We start from the raw sequence: 23,270 nt of genomic DNA on the forward strand, positions 1-23,270 counted from the left end.
AGGCCACCTCGCCTCTCCTCCAGGTGCCTGTGCTCACTGCCCTGCTCGCTGCCCTGAGGGACTGCATTGCAAGGGTTTCTCAACTGTATGTGGCTTCCTCCTGTGCAAAGGAGAAGGGAAGGATTAATCTGTGTGTGTGTGTGTGTGTGTGTGTGTGTACACATCTCCCTCAGGAAGAGTACAAGGAGTCCGGAGAGGTTACTTGCCTGGGCGAGGGCAGAGGCCCGGGCAGCAGAGCAGTCTGGGACTCTGCCCCTCTTGGGAGAGAGGCGGGGTGAGGACTTTGGGCTCAGCAGGCAGGGAGACCTGGGCTGAGTGTGCCCCCCTCCTGTCGGGCCTCAGTGTCCCCATCTGTACCTGGACATCAGGGTAAAGCATGGTTCTGAGGAGGGGGAGGGGGAGGGGAAGGAGGGGTTGGCGCTGGGGTCCAGGGTGATGTTTGCTACAGGCCCCACAGCTGGCTGCTGCGGCCAGGTCCCCCAGCGCCCCCCCTCCATGGGAGGCCTGGTCCATGGGGGCCCTGGCCTGTGGGAGGCCTGGTCCATGGGGGCCCTGGCCTGTGGAAGCCCTGGCCTGTGGGAGGCCTGGTCCATGGGGGCCCTGGCCTGTGGGAGCCCTGGCCTGTGGGAGGCCTGGTCCATGGAGGCCCTGGCCTGTGGGAGCCCTGGCCTGTGGGAGGCCTGGTCCATGGAGGCCCTGGCCCATGGAGGCCCTGGCCCATGGAGGCCTGGTCCATGGAGGCCCTGGCCTGTGGGAGCCCTGGTCCGTGGAGGCCTGGTCCATGGAGGCCCTGGCCCATGGAGGCCTGGTCCATGGAGGCCCTGGCCTGTGGGAACCCTGGTCCGTGGAGGCCTGGTCCATGGAGGCCCTGGCCCATGGAGGCCCTGGCCTGTGGGAGCCCTGGTCCGTGGAGGCCTGGTCCATGGAGGCCTGGCCCATGGAGGCCCTGGCTCATGGAGGCCTGGTCCGTGGAGGCCTGGCCCATGGAGGCCCTGGCCTGTGGGAGCCCTGGCTCATGGAGGCCTGGCCCGTGGAGGCCTGGCCCATGGAGGCCCTGGCCTGTGGGAGGCCCTGGCCCACAGAGGCCCGTGTGTGCCCAGCCCCTCCAGCCGGCCCTTGCCAAGGGCTGCCTTTCATGAAATGCATCACACAGCCAAAACCAGCCTTTGTGGGCAGCAGCCGGGTCTGCCAGTGCCCCTGCCGGTCTGCCCGGAGGCCTGGGAGGACGGAGGAGTGGAGCCGAGGGAGGCGGCAGCGCCGCTGCCCTTGGTTATGATGGCCACCAGGCTGCCCCGCTGCCTGGTTTTTCCACATCACCGTCCTCTGGGGCCGCCCGGGGGGCCTGTGGGGCTCCGCTCAGGACGGGGCTGGGCGTGCCATGCAGCACGGGCGGCCTCCGTGGGTGGGTACTGTGGGGAGGGAGGAGGACGCTGAGGTCCTGGACCCACCCTCCAGGTGCTCCTGAGCCTCGAGGGTGGGGGATGGTGGCAGAGTGTGCTCCCTGGTGGCAGGACGGCACGGTCCTGGGGCTGGGGACGTCCTCGGGCAGCGAGGCCTGGGAGGAAACCCTGGCCAGCCTCGGTTCCCGGGCCTCATGGAGACCCTGCTGTCCACTGCCTCCTTCAGAGCCCATACAGGCGGCCTGGAATCCGGCCCTCACACCCATGCTCATGGCGGTTCGAGGGGGGAGCGGGGCGCCGTCTCCTGGCATCCAACAGACTCACCTGGAAAGCGGCCGTCCGCCCACTGCAGACTCTGTCGTCGGAGTGTCCCAGCTGGCGCTTCTGTGGCTGCCGCCCCTGCCAGCCCCCTCCCCGGCTGCGCAGCAGCTGCTGCTCCACTTCATCCCATCCCCGGAGCTGAGACCCGACCAGTAAACATCTGTAGAGTGAACCAATGAACTAGACGCGCAGAATTTGACCCGAGGTGCCCTGACCTGCTCTGGGTGGGGCGCCTCTGGGGCAGCAGCTCAGGCCTTTAACCCTAGCTGCTCAGGAGGCGGAGATCAGGGGACTGTGGTTTGATGCTGGCTCATTGAGACCCTCTCTCAATGAAAGACCGCAGAGAAGCCTCCTGCCTCAGCCCAGCCCTGCTCTCGCCCTTGTGGCCTGCTCTTGGTTCCCGCACAAAGCCGGAGCCTCCCTGGCCTCCTCGCCCTCCCGGGCTTCCCTCCTCCCAGGGGTCCTCCCTGCTGGGCCTCCCCAAGGCTGCCTCTGCAGCCAGGGCCCTGGATGCCGACGGGGGACCCACGGGGGGTGGACAGGCAGGTCTGGCCTCTGCCCCGCTCTCTGCCATTCCCCTGCCCTGTCCCTCCTCGGGACACCCCGCAGACCCCACCCCCTCTCTTCCCGGTCCTTCACCCTGCCTGACAGTGAGAAGCCCGCTCTGGCATAGGTATGGCTGGGGCTTCAGCAAACGTCATGCTATGGCTGGGTCTGGGGACAAAGCCCTGGGCGCCGGCAGACCTCTCCCCCAGCCGCTTATGGGGGGGGGAGGTCTTGTCTTCTTCCCCTGTGCATTTGCCTGTTCTGGTTGTTCCCTAGAAATGGAGCCACCCGCTCGGCCTTTGTGACCGGCTTTGTACATGTCACGTGATGTAAGGTCACCTGTCCACCGTCCTTGGCTCTGCCATTCCACACACACACCCCTCAGCAACCCTCCTCCCCCCCAGGACTCCTGCCATCTCAGCTCGCCCCCTCCCCGCTGTTCCCGCACAGCCCACCCTCCAGCCCTCCTGCTGCCTGATGACTTTGTTCTACTCTATACTCTGCTTCCTGGCTGGAGCCATCTTCATGTTTCTTCCAACTCCTAATAAACTCCTATGCGTCCTCCAAAACCCACGTCACATGGTATTTCTTCCACCGTGTCTTTCAGTGCTAGGTCAGTTTCTTGCCTCTGCGCTGCAGAGCACTTGGCTCTTCATCGGGTGCTGAGCGGTGCTCTGCCCGGGGTGCGTCTCCTCCTTTCCTCTCCTTTGCGCTCTGCATTAGCAACGTGGCCACGAGAGCTGTGCAACAGTGGTGGTTGATGAATGGAGAGGCGGGAGCTGGGGTCCTCTGGGGTCCTCCTCCTTCCTGTTCAGCCTGGCCTGGGTGTGCCGAGGCCGGTGGCCGTCCCCGGGCAGGGCGGACATCGGGGCTCATCCGAGGTTGGTGCTGGGAGGCGGGTGCGGTCTTGGCCGTCTGGGCTGAGCCCGGGCCCGCGGGGGCCGGCGCTTGTCTCCGTCAGCGCCGGAGCTGGGCCTGAAGGACGGATCCGGCCCAGCTCCCCAGTGACAAATGGCTGGTAATGAATGTTGGGTCTGCACGTTATTAATCAATTCAAAGTTGAATGCGCAGCCAGCAGCGACTCAGGAGAAAGTGCTCAGCCCACCCTCCTCGCGTCCACGCTAGCCCACACTCGTCCAGCACCAGTTCTGCGGGCGGCTCGGCAGGATGGAGAGCCGGGGCGGGGAGGAGACGCGGCTGGAGCCTGGTGGGGGCTGGGCGGCTCGGCCACCTGGCCCGGGCAGGGGTGCAACACATGGACACTGATGCCCGTCCAGGCCCCGGGGAGGGGGACCAGGGGCAGTCCTCGGGCCGGGGTTGAGGGGCGCGCGGTGGGAGGCCAGACAGAGCCGGGCTCTGGCTGAGGGCCTGGGCTCCGAAGGCAGTCAGACCGTGGTTTGACTCCAGCCCGTCCCCCACCTGCTGTGTGTGTGCGGGGGTGCTGCGGAGGTGGGGGTGCTGCGGGCCATGCTCTCCCCGTTGGTGGGCCAGGCTGGGCAGGGCACGGGCCGAGGCCGGAGGCGTGACCAGCACACAGCACGCACTGACCGAGGTCTCACAAACCCCTCGCTGAGGCTACTTAGCGGCCTGCCCTCCATGTCCACTCTCCAAGGACTCAGGACCCGGCGCGCGTGGGGCGTGTCTCCCCGCTCCGTCCTGTCTGTCTGTGTGGGAGTGAGGGCCCACGCGTGTCTGTGTGGGAGTGAGGGCCCACGCGTGTCTGTGTGGGAGTGAGGGCCCACGCGTGGCAACCCTGTGGACTTGCTGTGCCTCACCACAGCCCGGAGCCTGGGACCGACACGGACCCTGGGGACCGGGGGGGGGCGTCTCTGGGGGCCACGCTCCCCATCTCCATGCCGCTGGCCCTTGGGAATGGAGGGGGCACTGGGTCCTGGGCTGCCCTCCCTGCCCACACCCCACGTCCTGGTCTGTCACCTCCCCGGCCCGGCCCTCCACTCTGCACCTCCCCGCCACCAGCCAGACCCCCACCGTCCCCACTGCTGGGGCCGCTCCGCATCGGGGGTCATCCCTCAGCCCGGTGTCCTCCGAGGACGCCCGGCTTCCTTCACCAGCCTCTGCTCCTAAAAGGCTGGTGATTGCGCCCCGGTCCCCATGTCCCCGGTCCCCTAGGGGCCCGCCCGAGCCAGCAGGGGCCACAGATGGCCGGGAGGAGGGGACTGGCGGTGCCACCAAGCAGGAGGCTCGGAGAAGTTGCTAGAAGGTGTCTGTGCCCCCCAGCCCATCCTGCGGTCACGAGCCTGGGCGAGGGAGCCCCCCCCCCAGGACAGGGGCCCCACCCGGCTCGGCTGGGTGGGGCAGCGTCTGCGGTTTGTTCTGGGGCGTCTTCCCCGAGCTGTGGTAACTCCGGTTTGAGCAGGAGGCAGCTCAGAGAGCTGACTCTGCCCGGGCCCAAACTCCCCGTCCCAGGGCCCGCGGTCCCCCGAGTGGATGTGCTGTGGAACCGGCTCACCCCACCCACCAGGGGGCGCAGAGACTGCACGTCCATGAGCCCCGCAGACTGCGGCCCCCTGCTCCACAGGCCCAGGGCTCCCTGGGCAACGGCCTCGCTGCTTCTAGTGGCTGGAGCCCCTGCCCAGCATGGCGTGGCCGGGCCCCCAAGCTCTCCCTCAGTTTCCCCAGCTGTGCTCTGGCTGTGTGGTGGGGTCACCTCCAGGCAGCGTGCAGCGCAAGCCCTGTGGGAGTAGTCAGACACGTTCTTCCCCATCCTCGTAAACAGGAGCAAAGCTAACGGGGCACAGCCCCCCCTCTGCGTGTAATGCGCCTCTGGTCTTTTGGGTCTGTGTGTGTGGTGGGACAGCATCTCGAGCAGGGGTGCGGCTGTGGGGGGCGTGGGGCTCAGAGGAGAGGAAAATCCCAGGGCAGAGCCAGCGCCCTCCCAGGCTCTGCTGGCACAGCGCCTCCTGTCTGGCACCTCCTTCCTCCCTCCGGGGCCCCGCGAAGCCCTCCCTGGTCTCCCCGCATGGCTGCAGCATCACGTGTGGCCTGACAGCGGCACGGGCGCGGCGGCTCCTGGTTAAGGGGTAGCCGCCTCAGCCGGTTACGCCGAGGCGCACGGGAGGCACGGGGGTCCTGTGTCCTCAGGCTCGTGGTGGAGGCCAGTACGAAGCCGCCGCCATCTCCCCTTTTCCCCCAGCAGCGCTGTTTCCCTCCGTCTCCATCCTGCGGTGCCCCCAGCTGACGGGAGGGCAGGCAGGCAGGCAGATCCAACAAAAACCCCGGGGCTGCCTCTCATGGGCCTGGCTGAGCCAATCGCTGTGCGGGGGAGGGAACTGAAGCTCTGATTGGCTGGGAGAGGTCATTCGCACATTCCTGGCCTGCCCAGAGGGCTAGGTGGAGGGGAGGGGGCCTGGCCAGGTCCCCTGGGGAGAGCAAGGGGAAGGGCTTGGCGTGCCATCTCCAGGCGGAGCCAACCACGTGGGCGCTGTAACCCACACCGCCAGCCTGCTGAGGCCCCAGCTGGCATCTCCGAACCCCCTTGGGCCCTCCAGGACTCACCCAGCACCCACCTGCTGGGGAGGCCGAGGTGGGCGCAGTACCTCAGAACGCCGGCCCGTGGCAGCCGGAGCTGGAGGACCGGGCGGCCTGCCTTCCGCTGCCCTGGGGATCCAGGGTGTAAGTGGACGGAGCCCTGTCTGGAGCGGCAGCCTGCGGGAGACAGGCGGCCCCCGGCGGGCGTGAGGGCCCTCCGGCCTCCTCCGGCCTGCTGCCACGTCACCGGAGGCGCGAGGGCCACCGGTGCGGCCTGGATCAGCCCCGGCCCCGCTGCCCCGAGCCCGGAGAGGCTCCTGAGGCGTGGGGCTGAGCCACTGGCCACGGGACGGCGTAATCGGTTACCGCCCATTACCGGGTTTTGCTCCAGTGATCCTGGAGGCTGAGCTGATGCCAAGCAAGGAAGATGCGAAACGGGGCCAGAGGGCTGCGTGCTGGGTGCCGGGTGCCCGGGAGGGCTGTCTCCCCAGACGCCCTTTGGGAAGAAGGCAGCGATGGGACGGGAGAGGCTCCTGGGCAGTGCGGACAGCAGGGACAGAGGCCCCAGGGCTTGGGGATGGAGAGCGAGCAGAGCCAGGGCAGAGCCTTGGAGTGATGGAGTGACCAGGGTGCCCAAGGGGTAGGCCGGCCTGGAGGGCAGGTTTCACCTGTTCTAAGCAGGGGGCGAGAAGGAGCCCCACTGAGACTCCCTTTAGAGATGGGGAGCGCTTGGCTATCAGAGGGGCAGGTGTGGTGGCCAAGGGCAAGGCCTGGGCCTGGGGGTGGCCCCAGGCAGGCTGGGGGAGGAGGTGGGAGGGCAGCCGGGCATCGTCCTGTGGCCCTGGCCCCGGGTCTTTTGACTCTGCAAGCTGTGGGTGCAGCGAGGCCCTGCCCTCTGCTGGTGCATCTGGGCCTTGCACCCACCCCTGCCTGGCTTCTCCACGCGGCTCGGCCTGGGCTTGCTGGGGGGCCCAGGGGCGGGGTCTGCCTCCCTGGGGTACAGCCTGCGCCCACCCTGCCCCCTCCTACGGGTTAACCTCAGAGCTGCACTTGGCTGTGGCCAATCTCTGCTGTGCCTCTGCGTCTCTGGACGTCCTGGGGACGCCCACCACTCGGGCTCCGCGGGCCCTGTCCATCCCTGCTGCCCAGGCTCCCCCAGAGCCCCGGCCGTCCTGGGAAACCCCTGCAATGACCCCAGGGCCGGCTGGTCTCCCGCCTGCCGCGTATCTGTGTGGCTGGGCTGGTGGGCCTGGGCGGGGCCGCGGCCACGGTGAGGGTGGGTCCCGGCTGCAGTACAGTGGGAGCAGCCCCCCTTCCCCTCATGGGGCTGCTGTGGCCAGGGGCACAGGAGGCCAGCAAAGGGGAGGAGGAGGGGCAGGAGACAGGGAAGAATCGCCCCTCGTTATCTGCGGGGGGAGATGGGGCGCCCAGGACCCCCGTGACTCCAGAGACCACAGTGCTCAGCTGCTCCCGTCTGCCCCACCCCTTCCCTGGCGTGCTGGCTGCAGAGCATGCGTCCGTCCGTGGCGGGTCCCCGCTCAGGCTGCTCTCCCCCACTCACCTGACCAGATACCCCGCGTGTGATGGAGCACACGCGGTCGTGGTCGCAGCGTGTGATGGAGCACACGCGGTCGTGGTCGCAGCGTGTGATGGAGCACACGCGGTCGTGGTCGCACGCGGCGCTCTACGGCGTGTGGCCGGGTGTCCCCCTCCTGACCGCGGCAGGCGCCCCTGCACCCGGCCCATGCGCTTCCTAATGCCCGGGTCACCCTTCCCGGCCCTCCCCTCCTGGCAGCCGGCTCCCTTCCCCGCCGCGGGGGTTCCACGTCCAGACACAGCAGCTCAGTGTACACCTTTCTTCCAGCTCGAGGCTGCTGGTGCGGGGGGGGGGGGAGGGGGCCACACTTCTGCTCCCCCTCCCCGCCTGGCCCCAGCCCCGGACGCACATAGCACGCTGGTGCTGCCCGCGGGCCTGAGGCCTGACCACGGCGTGGAGGGCCCAGGCTTGGCCTGGCCTCCTGGCCTCGGGGAACGCTTCCCAGACCCCCTCACCCAGGCTGCACCTGGGCCAGACCTCCACCTCCCCGACGTGCCTCCTCCCAGCGGGAACACTGGCCGGGCCTCTCTCCTCCCCAGGAGGCCTGGAATCACCCCTGTGCCCACTGGGAACCCTCAGGTGCAGGCCACTGGGCATGGTCACTAAAGGACTTGCCATGGGGAGACAGCAGCAGATTAGTAAACAAACCTGCAGTCCTGCTCCAGCCAATGACCGTGAAGGAGCTGTCCAGGGTGGAACCACAGGAGCAGCCGTGCTGGGAGGACACTGTCTGGGGGGTAATCACGTGCAAAGGCCCTGAGGTCAGGGGAACTTGGCAGCGAGAGGAGCCAAGGGATCACAGAGCAGGGATGGGCCTAGCGTGAAGGCCAGCTGGGCAGTGCTAGGTGGGGTGGGGTCAGCCCCTCCTGTCTGGGAACCAGTGGGCTGGCACAGGATGGGGTCCTGAGGGCATGGCCAGGCCTTGGGTGTGGCTTGGGGTGCAGCAGAAGGCAGCGAGGAGGCCATGGGTCCTCTTGCTGGGGGGATGGCCGGCAGGCCTGCATCGTGGTGGCAGAGGGGACGGTGGCCAGTGGCTGGAAGGGAGGCAGGGGAGGGAGCCTGCTTTCTCCTCCCTCTGGCCCTGTGCCTGGGGTGGACGGTTCTGGACTCCTTCTCTGCCAGTCCTGGCCGCCGGGGCTCTGCCTCCGCCGCCCACCCAGACAGTGTCCCACCAAACCCTCGCCCACACTTCCCCATTGATGACCCAAAGCAGGCCCCCCTCTCCCCCTCTCCCCTCTCTGTTGTGTCTCTTGGAGGTGTCACCAGGCCTGGTACTCAGCCCCTCCTCCCTCCAGAGTGAAGGTTCTGACCCCGGATCTCCGGCCTTCAGTCCCCTCCCCCAGCACATCCCCACGGGACAGTTTGCTTACTGCGTACACCTCCCACGCCCCCTTCCTGCCCGGAAGCTTCCCACGGAGCCCCCTGCCCTTAGGATGGAGTCCAGCCCCAGCAAGGTGAGCCCCTGCTCCATCTCCCTACCTCTGGGCCTTGGTATGGGCCGCTCTACCTGCCAGCGGTGCCTTTCCACAGACCACCTGCCCAGCTGGGCCCTCCGCCCTTCCCGACAGCCTCCTCCCATCACCCCCCTCCCGTCACCCCCGTCACCTCCAGTCTGAAAGTATTAAATGAAAGTTGATTCTGGAAGCAATTCATACTTCTTCAATTGCGTGCTGTGAATAGTGTGATAATGGTTTTCATCTTCTTGTTCTTGCTTATTTTATTAGCCACTGTTGCTAATCTCTTCCTGCGTCTAATTTGTGGGTGTTTTTCATTTCACTCGCTCTTTTGCGTTTTATGTATTTAAGATTTCTTTACTAGAACGTATCAGTTGTGTGTGTGTGTGTGCCTGTGTGTGTGTGTATGGCTGTGTGTGTGCCTGTGCGTGTGTACCTCTACATGTGCCTGTGTGTGTGCCTTGTGTGTGTATGGCTGTGTGTGTGTGTGTATGGCTGTGTGTGTGTGTGTGTGTGTGTATGGCTGTGTGTGTGTGTATGGATGTGCGTGTGTGTGTGTGTGTGTATGGCTGTGTGTGTGCCTGTGCGTGTGTGTACCTCTACATGTGCCTGTGTGTGTGCCTTGTGTGTGTATGGCTGTGTGTGTGTGTGTATGGCTGTGTGTATGTGTGTGTAGGGCTGTGTGTGTGCCTTGTGTGTATATGGCTGTGTGTGTGTGTATGGCTGTGTGTGTGTGTATATGGCTGTGTGTGTGTATGTGTGTGTGTGTATGGCTGTGTGTATGTGTGTGTGTGTATGGCTGTGTGTGTGTATGGCTGTGTGTGTATGGCTCTGTGTGTGTGTATGGCTGTGTGTGTGTATGGCTCTGTGTGTGTGTATGGCTGTGTGTGTGTGTATGGCTCTGTGTGTGTGTGTATGGCTCTGTGTATGGCTGTGTGTATGTGTGTGTGTGTATGGCTGTGTGTGTGTGTATGGCTCTGTGTGTGTGTGTATGGCTGTGTGTGTGTGTATGGCTGTGTGTATGTGTGTGTGTGTATGGCTGTGTGTGTGTATATGGCTCTGTGTGTGTGTGTATGGCTGTGTGTGTGTATGGCTGTGTGTATGTGTGTGTGTGTATGGCTCTGTGTGTGTGTATGGCTGTGAGTGTGTATGGCTCTGTGTGTGTGTATGGCTGTGTGTGTGTGGCTGTGTGTGTGTGTGCGTGTGCGCCTGTGTGTGTCTCTGGGCGTTTCCATACATGCATGCGATGGACCTAATCCCTCTTAGCCCCTCAGTCCCCCTTCCCTATCCTCCCCCCCCCACCCTGCTTCTTAAGAGAGTTCCAGCATTTTCCTTGTCCTATTTTCATATGTAAACGTAGCTTAAAGCTGACGTAGACACGGGAGAAGCGTGGGTGTCCGTGCGTGATCTCCGGGGAGCAAGGAAGCGGCTTCGAACAGGCTTCGGTGAACAGCTACCCAGGGCTTCAGGCCTGGCGGGCTCAGGGCCTTGGCACTGGCGGGGGGGAATGCGCGCCGCCCAGCCCCGCAGACCCAGTGCAGGTGCTGGCCGGCCCTGCAGGGGGGGTGCCCGGGCGCCCGTGTCCCGGCACAGGACGGGTGAGCTCAAGCCAGCCAGCCCACAAGAAGGCCTGGGAGGCCGGCCCGGGGCGGCTCCCCACACCGCCTGGCCGCCTTGCCGGCTCTGCCTCCCTCGGCTCTGCCCTGACCGCTGACCCCGTCACTCCGGGCTTCCCAGGCTGGCCCTGCCCGGGCGTGGGGCGCCCGGGGGTCGTGGCCTCTCTCCTGACTGCACAGAGCGTCCGCGGGGAGGGGACTCTGGGGACCCCTCCCCCCAGCATACCGTCAGGCCAGCCCGGTCCCCTTGGCAGAAAGCCGGGCACCGCGGCCGGCCCTCGCCGTCCTCCATCCTTCTCCAGCGCTGGTGATCCCACCAAGCACCAAGCGCGCCCCCCGAGGCGCGGCTGGGACGGATGGCACCGCCCAGCCCCGGCTGTGGAGGCTCTGGGGGATTCCTCCTCGGTGAGGCCGCGGCTCCCTGGGGGCAGTCTGACCTTTGCCTAGGGCCACACCCCTGCCCCTGCATTGGCCTGGGCTGATCTCTGGGAGATGTTGTCTTTAGTGTCTGCCTAAGATTGGTACTCCTCCCAGTGTCTCCCAAGCAGCCGGAACTCCAGGTGTGTGCCACCCCACCTGGACTGTTGACTGAGATAGGGCCTCCCTAACGCTTGGTCAGGCAGACTCTGAGCCTTAACCCTTCCAGCATACTTCCTGACTAGGATTACCGGCTGGAGCCGCCGGAGCCAGGCCCCGGCCCCCTCCAGGGAGTATTGCTGAGACACAGCCTTGGGAGATCCCCCAGCAGGTTGGTAGTCAATCAGACCAGCTTCCTGCCCTCGGGATGACTTGGATCACTGAGTTGCGGGGCCTGCAACGCCGGACCGGCTCCCAGTACTGAGGTCCAGTGTGGTGATCAAAACCTTGTATAGCCAGCCGGGCACTCAGGAGGCTGAGATCTGAGGATCGCAGTTCAAAGCCAGCCCAGGCAGGAAAGTCCATGAGACTCTTATCTCCAATAAATCACCAGAAAACCAGAAATGGCGCTGTGGCTCAAGTGTAGAGCATTCACCTTGATCTGAAGAGCTGAGGGTTTGCGCCCAGGCCCCGAGTTCAAGCCCCATGACCAGCTAAAACAAAACAAAAACCCTTGTTCAAGCGCAGTGAGGGGGAGCTGGGCGTGGGGTCTGCGGCAGCACTGGCTGTCCAAACGGAGGCTTCTGCGTTGTGTCTGACGCCGCTGCCTAGCTACCAGTGGCTCCAGCCAGGATCATTGTCCCCGCCAGGAGAGTGAGGCCAGGCTGACCCCACACCCACCCTGTCCTTTGCTGTGCAGCTTCAGGCAAGTTGCTTATGTTCTCTGAGGCCCATTTCTGCTGTTGTAAGGATGGAATGGAACTCAAGGAGGCAGCAGCGTTCTTTCCCTAATGTCATGGGGGTCTGAGAGTCTGGAGAGTGAGAAGAATGTGTTCTGTGTGTGTGTGTGTGTGTGTGTGTGTGTGTGTGTGTGTGTGTGTGTGTGTGTGTGTGTGTGTGTGTGTGTCCGTCCTCCTCCCCCCCCCCCCCCGTGGGGTCTGGGCGGCCGCCGAGCTGAGGACAAGGCCAGGCCCAACTGAGCCTGTCCAGGATTGTAAGGCAGGGAAGAACCTTGTTCACACTTGGGGTGGTAGTTGACATTTCTGATTCACAGTGAGCAACAGGCAAGCTGCTGGGATGGGGGAGACAGGCCCGGTGCCTGAGCCCCTCCCTCCCCCTCCCCCCTGCCAGTCCCATCCCCTGACCGCCCAGCCTCTCTTTCTGCCTCAGGGCCTTGGTACTTACTCTTCCCTCTGCCTGGCGTGCCCCTCCCCCCTGCTTTTGTCTTCTGTTATTCACCCAGAGTTTGGGGGTCCAGGCCCACTTTCCCGGGATTCCAGTGGTGAGGGGCGCTCGCCCTATCTACCAGACGGAGAAGCTGTCATGGAGGGCTGGTGTGGCACGGGCCACCATGCCAGTCTCAGGATGGACCTGGCTGGCCACCACCTCTGTCCTGCTCTCCGAGGATGGGTCAGCCCTGTTGTCCCTTGAGATGGTGCGCCTGTCCTCGCGGTCACCGTGCCGGCCTGGGCGTGGTCTGCCCCGCAGGCTCTGTTGTTCCTTAGGGCCATTCTGGTCCCGTCACCAAGATGTCCGGGGCAGTCCTGTGCCCCCAGACCGCAGCAAGAGAGGGAGGCTGGGCCCGACGTGCCGTGCGTCCGGCAGGGCGTGGGGGCCGGCTCTCCCGCTCTTCCTCAGCGCACGGCCGGGACGGAATGCTTTTGTGCAAAAGCAGCCCCAGAGGCTGTGATGGAGGGAGCAGGCCTCCCCGCCCCACCAGCAGCGGTGGGAGCCGGCCTCCCGCCCCCCCTCTGTCTTACCTGCTCTGTGCGTCCTGATCTGGTCCGTTTGGCTGCGGGCTTTGCACCGCCCTCCTCCTCCTCCTGTGTGCAGGCCTGGCCCCTGCCGGTGCTGGGGCGGGGGAGGGGGAGGCACGGAGGAAACAACACCACAGACACACACACACAAGAAGCGGTCCCTAGCCCCCGGGTCCTGATCGGCGTGCCTGGTAACTGCCGTGCGTCTGCAGCACCCTGTGTGTGTGTGGTCCTCTTCCCAGGACCCTGCCGCGCAGCCCTCGTGGCCCCTTTTGCGTGCATGGAACACTCAGGGCTCTTGGAAGATATGAGACTTGCCAAGGTGCACAGCCCTTAGTGGCTGGGCCCAGGCTGGCCTGGGGCTGACTCCGGGTGTGCTCCCCGCGTGCTCCCAGGCTGACTCGGGGTGCACTACCCGCGTGCTCCCGGGCTGACTCAGGGTGCACTCCCTGCGTGCTCCCGGGCTGACTCGGGGTGCACTCCCCGTGTGCTCTCCCGGGCTAATCGGGGTGCACTCCCCGCGTGCTCCTGGGCTGACTCGGGGTGCGCTCCCCGCATGCTCCTGGGCTGACTCGGGGTGCACTCCCCGCGTGCTCCCGGGCTGACTCGGGGTGCACTCCCCGTGTGCTCTCCCGGGCTGACTCGGGGTGCACTCCCCGCGTGCTCCTGGGCTGACTCGGGGTGCGCTCCCCGCGTGCTCCCGGGCTGACTCGGGGTGCACTCCCCGCGTGCTCCCGGGCTGACTCGGGGTGCACTCCCCGCGTGCTCCCGGGCTGACTCGGGGTGCACTCTCCGTGTGCTCTCTCGGCATCTGAATCCTGTGCCAGAGGCTGTGCTGCCCTGGAAAGCAGTGTCATCGCCGCACACCCCGGCCATGCGCGCATTTCAGCAACAGATTTCCAGGTTTCCAGATTGGGCCAGGAAGCGGCAGTGCAGCCTCAGTGCCTGAGCCCGCAGCCCGGCCAGGACTCGGCTGCAAGAGGCCGCTCTAGAGCGCCGCGGGGTGGCTGCGCGGGATGCTGCGGTTGCCATGGTAATGAGCGCCTCCTCCGCGATTGGTCCAGCGCGGCCGCACTACGTTGCTGGGGGGGGGGGATCCTGTGCTCCCTCCCCTTCTCCCGATGCTGTGAGCACAAGCCCGGCGCCGACACCCCCCAGCCCTCCCGGCTCATCCCTCTGCCCACCCGCCACCCCCGTTGCGCAGGAGGGAAAAGTCCTGAGGAAGGCCTGGTAGTCGGACACCCCTACCCGGCCTGGCCACCGTGGTGACTCCCCGCTCTTGGGGTCCGTGTGAGCCTGTGTGCCAGGGACCCCTCCGGAGTCCGCGGCTGCCCCCCCTGCCTCCTAGGACCTTGGAATGTGACTGCTCTTCTACCCAATTCGGTTCCCTTCCACATCCTGCCGAGCTGCCTGCTCCTCCTCTTAACCACGTTGCGCATCTCCAGCCAGAGGGAGAGGGAGAGAGGGGAGACCGAGTCAGACAGGATGGCTTGCAGAAGACGCTATTTGTGAGTATGTGTGATGGTTCGTGTCTGAGCTGGGAGCTGGCGCGAGGGGCTCTCGGGAGGGAGGCCTGGCTGTGCGGGGCGGGGGCTGGGGGCCCGGTACTGTGCGGCAGCAGGCCGGCGCGGGCCCTGCTCCCCGCGCTGGAGATGCTGGTGGTGAGGGAGCTGCTATTAGTCAGCAGTCTGCGCCAGGCGGTGAGCTTCTTTGGCTCCCGGGCTGGCACCCCCACCCCATCTGAAAACAGGGTCCCCAGACTTCGGCGGGCGCTGTGGCTCTGGCCCGGCCCACAGGCCTGTGCCCAGCGCTCCCGCCGTGCCGATGGGAGGCTGGCAGCAGCGCGAGGCTGGGGCAGGAAGCCACGTCTCCATGGACAGGCGAGGGTCGGCGCCAGGAAGCCGCCCTGTCCAGCTGTAGCGGCCAGGTGTTCTGTGGGCGGGCGTCGGGGAGCTTGTCTGCGGGACGCTGCCAGGGACGCAGGCTGCTTGAGTCTGCAAGGGCGGTGACATCACGGGCCGGGGTATTTATGGAAATGAAGGAGCATGTTTGGTTCAGCCGGGCTTCCCAGGGGGCAGAGCATTTCAAATGCCAGCTTCCTCCTTGGCTCTCTGGGGCTGTGCGCTGTGCTGCTGGGGCTGGGGATCTTCTGCGCTTAGGAGCCCCAGGCCCTGGGGGCTGAGGCCCAGCTTCTCTGCATGCCTGCGGGTCTGGGCCCAGCACCGGGGGCTGCAGGGTTGTTGACTGACCTCAGACCGCTTGAGGTCAGAGTGTGGCCAATCTCTCAGCGAGAAGAGGGCAGTCTGGAGCTCTGCGGGGGGGGGGAGTAGAGGGGAAGGGGAGAGAGGAACGGGGTGGGGGGAGCAGCTGCGAGCACCCCAAGTCCCCCAGGTAGCAAAGGTAGCAAAGGTCAGCCAAGTGCTGCTCTGCCTCCTCCCTGCTTCCCCGGGCTGTTCTCATGTTAATGAGCTAGAAGGGAAGTAAACACCGCCATCAGCAGGCTGGGCGGAGCCTGGCGTGGCTGAGGCCTCCGCGGTGCGTGCACAGGGCTGCGTGCGCACTGCCATTTGAGTGGAAGAGCCCACCGTTGGCTTTTGGCTTTTGGCTTTTGGTGTGAGCGAATGCACATGAGCTCTCACTCCCTGTGACCAGGCCCGGGCTGTAGTTTGGGAAACCAACAGTCCATCTTCCCTGGCAGAGACTCCGTCTCAGCCTCCCAGCTCCCAGCCTCCCGGCCTCCCGGCCTCCCGGCCCCCCAGCCCCCCAGCCTCCCGGCCCCCCAGCCCCCCCAGCCTCCCAGCCTCCGGGACAGGGCCTCCAGGCAGGGGGCTGTCTCCACCAGCTGCACCTGTGCTTAGGCCAAGGTGCCAACTGGGAGACATTCTCAGCTTTCAGGTGCGTGGAAGCTGGGACAGGGGTCAGCATTGGGGTGAGCTGTGGGGCTCTGCGTGGAGAGCAGCAGCCCTATGCCTGCCTCCGGCCCCAGGCCTGTGATTCTCACCACAGCCATTTCTGGACAGGCTTGGAGACTCCACTGTCAGAAGGGGAAACTGAGGCTCCACAAGTCTTTCTGGAACTTGGGCATATTCCAGCCCTGGGGTGGAGATTTTGTAGGATCCCTAGAGCAACACGAGAAACCTTCCCTCTGGGCTTCATTGCCGGGACCTGGGGTCAGGACACGGGGTGGCTGGACTGTCAGTGTCTGCGGGGCCCAGGGGCGGGCCTGAGCCGTGCCTGTGCGGACAGCGGCCCGTCTGCCGGGCTTGACGGTTCTGTTCAGACTCCCATCCCTTTGAGGAGCCTGATCTAGTCTGTCAGGGCCAGCAGCCCAGCCTGCTGCAGAGGCCTGTGCCCCCAGCTCCTGGGCACCTGACCATCCGTGCTACCCCACCCCCACCTCCTATTGCTGCCACCAAAGCTGTGGGCACCAGAGATTCCCAAACAGCCTGGCAGGGCATTGGGACTCCGTGCTGCCCTGTCCTTTCTGAAGGGCATGGAGGCGCGGGGAGGCCCTGCTGAGGCCCGGCTACCCACCGGGCACTTGGTAGCCTGTGTTTGCTCAGCATTTTAGCCCCCAGAATCAGAGCCAGGACAGGCCCAGGCCGGGCCCGGGCCCAGGCGGCTGGTGCAGGCTCCTTCAGCCTTCCTGCTGCCCAGCCCCGCAGCGCAGGGCTCGTGGCATTGAGCGTTCATGGTAGCAGGAAGTAGCCAGCACGGCATCTAGCCAGTACCCGGGCCTCCAGGAGGCTCCCGAGCCTCCCCACGGACTGCTACCGCAGGTATAGATCACAGATCCCATTTTACAGAGTGGGAAACTGAGGCACAGAGAGGATCACACAACTGTTTCCTGCTGTACGTGGGCAGTGTGGCCCCTCCCCCAGCTGGCCATACCCCAGGCCTGGACAGACCCAGCCTCACTCCCCGGGCCTCCTCTGCCCCGCCGCCCGGCCCGTCGCAGGCCGCAGGGGGTGCCGTGGAGGCTCTGCTCCAGCAGACGGGACGAGGGCCTGGGCTGGGGCACGGGCACCCTTGAAGGTGGCCTGGCGGATGGGGATTTACTAACCACACGAGGAGCAACCACAAGACCTCCAGGAATCTGCTCCCTCGTCCAACTTACTGCCAGCTTGATTCATCACGTCTCAGTGGTGCTGTTCACGAGTACGTGCAGGTGAGCCCCCTCCAAACTGCCACCGCCACACGCCGTGACGGGGAGCTGTGTCACATGCTGGGTGTGGCCCCAGGGGGTGCCGTGGTGGGGCTGGCCGGTGTCTGAGGGGCAGGCTCCTGGGCGGGCTGGGGCAGGGCCCTTCCTCCTTCCGCACCATGCGCCCCTCACTCATTCATTCCCTGGAACTGCCCCGCTTCCTGGGGAGGTGTGGCAGGCTCCACCGTGACCCTCCCGGTGCCCAACCTGCCCTGCTGCTGGAGTGTTGGTTGTTGGCGCTGTGCTTGCTTTGCTGCAGGACTCCACTTGTGCCGGCCGAGGCCCGGCAGCCTCTTCCAGCATTGGGGAGGTGTGGACCCGCCGTCTGCGCTCAGGAACTCTGTGTCCAGTGAGGGAGTTCTGATGGGGCCGAGCACTGCACTATGAGCAGTCGTTTCTGCTCCTGGGAGCTGGCAGGCCGCTGGGAGGAACAGGTGTGGACCGGCAACGTCAGTACGGAGGGCCGAGGGCCGGCTCGGAAAGAGAGCCCAGGTCCAGGGAATAGTGGTCATTCTGGCTGGGGTGGATGCAGCGTGGGGGGTGGGCAGGGAGCTCTGGGGGCAGGCAGGTGTCAGGGCCCCGGGCCAGGCGTTTCCCAGGCCTCAGCCGTTAACTCTTGGGTGACCCAGAAGATGGCGCTGTTGCTACCCCACCCCCACTGATAAGACAGCACAGTGGAGCCCAGACCACCTCACGGGGGTGGTGAGGCTGGGCTGGCCTGCGCTGTTTGTGAGTCAGGGCTCACTGCATGTCGAGGCCGGCGTGGATCCTGACCCCCTACTTGGGCCCCTCTGTCACTGGGGGGTGGTGACAGGTGTGCGCCACCCAGCCAGCCTTGGATGGAGATGGTATCACAAAGCCTTTCATGCCACGGCTGGCCTTGAACCGTGGTCTCGTGCTCTGCTTCCCAAGCAGCTGGGATTGCAGACCAGAGCACTGTGCCCGGCCACACGGAAGCTTTCACCCGCCGGGATCCTGCGTGTGAGGGAGACGCAGTAAGACAGACTGGGGGTCAGGGCTGGAAGCAAGCAGGGACCTCCTGAGTGCCCAAGGACGGCCGAGGGGGGCGATGGCGGAGCGGGCGGGGGCTGGGAGGGCCGAGTCCCATGAGGCCCCGGGCTCCCTGGGCCCCTGACACGAGCGCAGAAGAGCAGCAGGGAAGGCTGTGGGCCGGCAAGGGGGACAGGACGGCAGGGCCGCGCCACCCGTGTGCCTGTCCCTCCAGCCTCGCCTGCTGCCTCCCTGCGGTGCTCCCACAGTGCTCCCTCTGTGCCTGTGTCCTCCCCCCCCCCCGCCCCAAAGATTCCTGTTGGTCAAAGGGGATGACGTCCTTGACCCCAGGTTCTGCAAGCGTCTGCGGCGGAGGAGGGGTGGGGGACGGTGGGGGGGAGGGGGGCCTGCACTCTGGCTCCTGTCCGGCTGCGTGGCCTTGGGCAGACCCTGCCTTCCCTGCCTTCCCCCGGCCCACCACTGACCTGGAGCTGCAGGGACACACGTGCTGTCCCCACAGCCGTGCCAGCGCCGGGGCTCACTCCCAACGCTGCTGTCCTGGGGGTGGGGGGAGTCAAGGTTGCTTGCTCATCCAGTCCCTGCACCCGGTCTGGGGGCACTAACCACCTGGGAAGGGAGCAAGGCCCAGCTGGCCCCCGGAGAGGGCAGGAGGCAGTGGGGAGTGGATAGACATGTGGACAGATCTGAGGCAGAACTGGCCTCCCCGCCCCTCCCAGCACGCTGGCACCCTACCTCAGCCCTCTCCCGGGCCCTGCGTCCGTCTGCCCCGTCCTGCCAGGACATCTCTCAACCACCGTGAGATTGCCCTGTAGCCCCCTGCCTGGCACGGCCTTGTGTCCCCTCCACCTCCCAGCCAGCCCATGCCTCTTCCTCCAGTCCCCAGCCTCCTCCATCACTCTCCTTCCTGCTGCCCCTGCCCCCAGCACCCCTGCATGGCTGGCCGGCCCTGCACCAGTAACTGTTCGCAGCTGAGACACAACCCAGGGAGCACCAGCCATCGTAGCCACAGCGCTGCAGCAGTGAACACGGCCACCGCCATTACCCGAGTCCAGAACTTCTCTGTCTTCCCAACTCCAAACTCTGTCCCCATGAAACGCCAGCTCCCCACCCTTCCCCACACCACCACCCCACTTGCTGCCTGAGAGAGCCGACTGCTCCCGGATCTCTCGAGTGGAACCATGCTGTCTTTGTCCTTTTGTACCTGGCTGATGTCCCTCAGTACCATGCTCTCAGTGGTAGCCTGCGTCTGCCTTTCCTTCCTTGTGATGGCTGCACAATACTCCGTTATTTGCCCAGGCCACAGTTTACTCATCCACCCAAGAATGCGAATAACCCTGCCATGAAGCCAGGGTGTCCCCCTCCCTCCCCCCATGGGCCCCACTTTCAGCCCTTGTGCATCTGCCAGACCCCTATGGTCACGCGTCATGAAGCACCGCCTTGCCATGTTCACGGGGTCCGGTACCGCCACGTGGGAGCATTCAGTCTGTGTCCTGGCCAGCTCTTGTTGTTGCCTGTGTCTGCTAGCCGCGCCGCCCTGGTGGTGGGAGGGGGAAATGTGTTTCAGGACACGCGTGCTTTCGTGCATGAAGGTGTGAGTGACCAAATTTAGCGTACACAGAGCCATATTTCCAGTTTTTCTTTCCCTTTACCCATGCAACGCAGAGATAATGCATCCATATGGCACAAAAAGATCCGTACACTGTGACGATGGCCCCTCCCCGTCCCAGAGGCCACAGTGGTGAGCGGTTTGCCTGGTCTTTCTAGAACTTACCTGCTTTTCACATTGCCTCATGCAGCGTGGCTTTCCACTCCCTGCCTTGTGCACCCAGTCTGGACCCTGGAGAAGGCTCGATTTGGGGAACGTGGTGACTAGTGAGCCCCAAGAGAGGCGGTGGTCTTACGGTGGGGGGGTGCCGCTCCAGCTTGTGAGGGTCAGGCCAGCCCCAGGCCTGTGTGGCACAGCTTGCTGCCAGCACCCTGGCTGGTGCCCCTTCCAGAGCAGTTCTGCCGACACAGCCATCCACAGCCGGCCGCAGAGCTTGGCTGGGGCTGGGTCACCGCCTCTGGGAGACAGGCACGGCGGAACTGTGGGCCCAGGGCAGAGGGCCTGAATGGCAGCAGCTGCAGGAAGCAAGCGGCCACAGCGGGCAGGGCGGCCACGGCGGGCAGGGCGGCCATGGCGGCCACGGTGGGCAGGGCGGGCAGGGACGCCACGGCGGACAGGGCGGCCCGTGGCGGCCATGGCGGGCAGGGCGGGCAGGGCGGCCCACGGCAGGCAGGGAGGCCACGGCGGGCAGGGCGGCCAAGGCGGGCAGGGCGGGCAGGGAGGCCACGGCGGGCAGGGCGGCCCGTTGTGGCCATGGCGGCCACGGTGGGCAGGGCGGGCAGGGTGGCCATGGTGGGCAGGGCGGGCAGGGAGGCCACGGCGGGCAGAGCGGCCCGTGGCGGCCACGGCGGGCAGGGTGGCCACGGCGGGCAGGGAGGCCCGCGGCAGGCAGGGTGGCCCGCGGCTATGGTTCTGGTGCCTCTGCAGAGGAAAAAAAATGTGTGTGGCGACTCTGGCCCCCAGCCTGGGACCTCACACCCCTTGACATCTAAGCCACAGAAGAATGGGCTGTGGTGTGGTTTGGTGGTACAGTGCAAGCCTGGAGACCACAGGGAAGGGGGGGAGGGAGGGGAGCAGGAGGTGAAAGAAAGGTCAAAATGCAAATTTTAAGCCTCAGTCTATAATCCCAGCTATTTAGGAGGCTGAGGCTGGAGGATCACTTGTGCTCAGGAGTTCGAGCCCCCCCCCCCCCACGTTCTCTGTCATTTGGGTGCATGCTGAGTTTTCCAGGACTGCAACTACACTGGTGGTCAGGAATCACACATAGGGACATCTGTGTTCTTCCAAGAGCAGCATGTCACCAGGGGCAGGGCTCTCCTGGGACCAGAGCTGCCGGCCTTGTGCCCTGTACCCTGCGCCCTGTGGGACAGGCGCACTCACGACTCACACTGGAGCCCTGCGGGATGGGCCTGCTCACGACTCACACACCTGCGCCCTGCGGGATGGGCCTGCTCACGACTCACACACCTGCGCCCTGCGGGATGGGCCTGCTCACCATTCACACACCTGCGCCCTGCGGGATGGGCCTGCTCACCATTCACACACCTGCGCCCTGCGGGATGGGCCTGCTCACCATACACACACCTGCGCCCTGCGGGATGGGCCTGCTCACGACTCACACACCTGCGCCCTGCGGGATGGGCCTGCTCACCATTCACACACCTGCGCCCTGCGGGATGGGCCTGCTCACGACTCACACACCTGCGCCCTGCGGGATGGGCCTGCTCACCATTCACACACCAGAGCCCTGCGGGATGGGCCTGCTCACCATTCACACACCAGAGCCCTGCGGGATGGGCCTGCTCACCATTCACACACCTGCGCCCTGCGGGATGGGCCTGCTCATGACTCACACACCTGCGCCCTGCGGGATGGGCCTGCTCACCATTCACACACCTGCGCCCTGCGGGATGGGCCTGCTCACGACTCACACACCTGTGCCCTGCGGGATGGGCCTGCTCACCATTCACACACCTGCGCCCTGCGGGATGGGCCTGCTCACGACTCACACACCTGTGCCCTGCGGGATGGGCCTGCTCACCATTCACACACCTGTGCCCTGCGGGATGGGCCTGCTCACCATTCACACACCTGCGCCCTGCGGGATGGGCCTGCTCACGACTCACACACCTGTGCCCTGCGGGATGGGCCTGCTCACCATTCACACACCTGAGCCCTGCGGGATGGGCCTGCTCACCATTCACACACCTGCGCCCTGCAGGATGGGCCTGCTCATGACTCACACACCTGCGCCCTGCGGGATGGGCCTGCTCACCATTCACACACCTGCGCCCTGCGGGATGGGCCTGCTCATGACTCACACACCTGTGCCCTGCGGGATGGGCCTGCTCATGACTCACACACCTGCGCCCTGCGGGATGGGCCTGCTCATGACTCACACACCTGCGCCCTGCGGGATGGGCCTGCTCACCATTCACACACCTGCGCCCTGCGGGATGGGCCTGCTCATGACTCACACACCTGTGCCCTGCGGGATGGGCCTGCTCATGACTCACACACCTGCGCCCTGCGGGATGGGCCTGCTCACCATTCACACACCTGCGCCCTGCAGGATGGGCCTGCTCACCATTCACACACCTGTGCCCTGCGGGATGGGCCTGCTCACCATACACACACCTGCGCCCTGCGGGATGGGCCTGCTCACCATTCACACACCTGAGCCCTGCGGGATGGGCCTGCTCACCATTCACACACCTGCGCCCTGCGGGATGGGCCTGCTCATGACTCACACACCTGCGCCCTGCGGGATGGGCCTGCTCACCATTCACACACTTGCTGGGGTTTTTTTGTTTGTTTTTGTTTTTGTCAGTCATGGGGCCTGAACTCTGGGCCTGGGCGCTGTCCCTCAGCTCTTCAGATCAAGGCTAGTGCTCTACCACTTGAGCCACAATGCCACTTCCAGTTTTCTGGTGGTTCATTGGAGATTAGAGTCTCTTGGAGCCAGGCGCTGGTGGCTCATGCCTGTCATCCTAGCTACTCAGGAGGCTGAGATCTGAGGATCGCGGTTCAAAGCCAGCCCAGGCAGGAGAGACCATGAGACTCCTATCTCCAATAAACCACCAGAAAACCGGAAGTGGCGCTGTAGCTCAAGTGGTAGAGTGCTCGCCTTGAGCTGAAGAGCTGAGGGACAGCGCCCAGGCCCAGAGTTCAAGCCCCACGACCAACAACAACAACAAAAAAAGAGTCTCTTGGACTTTCCGTTGCCTTGTTTTTTTTTGGTCTTTTGTAGCTTCATATGTCTTTTTTTTTTTAACCAGGGCTGAGAACTGAACCCAGGGCCTTGCGCACGTCAGGCGGGCACCCTTCCGCTGGGCTAAACCCCCAGCCCCTCTCTTGGACTTTCCTGCCCAGGCTGGCTTTGAACTGTGATCCTCAGGTCTCAGCCTCCTGAGTAGCTAGGATGACAGGCGGGAGCCACTGGCTCTTTCTGTTGTTCAGCTTTTCTCTGTGGTAGAGGACAAACCGCTGGCTTCACTGTGTGGGTGGAGACAGGTGAGGCCGCTAATGCCCTCACTGCAGAGCAGAGATGGCGCCACGTGACGTCTGGGGCATAAAGCAGGGCTTCACCCGCCACCGGTGTCTGGTGTCTCGTACCTTCATCCCAGCTACTCAGGAAGCTGAGATCTGAGGATCATCCTTAAAAGCCAGCCTGGGCAGGCTTTTATCTCTAAT

General features: G+C 65.0%; 1 protein-coding gene across 3 annotated transcripts in view; it reads left to right on the forward strand.

The window, feature by feature from the left end:
* Positions 1–23,270, forward strand: part of LOC138822741 (IQ motif and SEC7 domain-containing protein 1) — a 220,784-nt gene that overhangs the window by 89,572 nt on the left and 107,942 nt on the right. For 2 of the 3 annotated variants that reach the window (XM_070015664.1, XM_070015667.1), the window contains exon 1: positions 13,951–14,264. The exons of the other annotated variant lie outside the window; for it this stretch is intronic. In XM_070015664.1, coding sequence (XP_069871765.1) covers positions 14,242–14,264 — 23 coding nt within the window. In that variant the 5' untranslated portion in view covers positions 13,951–14,241. Of the gene's footprint in view, positions 1–13,950; positions 14,265–23,270 lie in introns of those variants that run through there. 3 annotated transcript variants of the gene reach the window in all.

This window comes from Dipodomys merriami, unplaced genomic scaffold, assembly GCF_024711535.1.
Source record: "Dipodomys merriami isolate MVZ:Mamm:240054 unplaced genomic scaffold, mDipMer1.0.p SCAF_114, whole genome shotgun sequence".
In the NCBI taxonomy this organism is placed as follows: Eukaryota; Metazoa; Chordata; class Mammalia; order Rodentia; family Heteromyidae; genus Dipodomys; species Dipodomys merriami.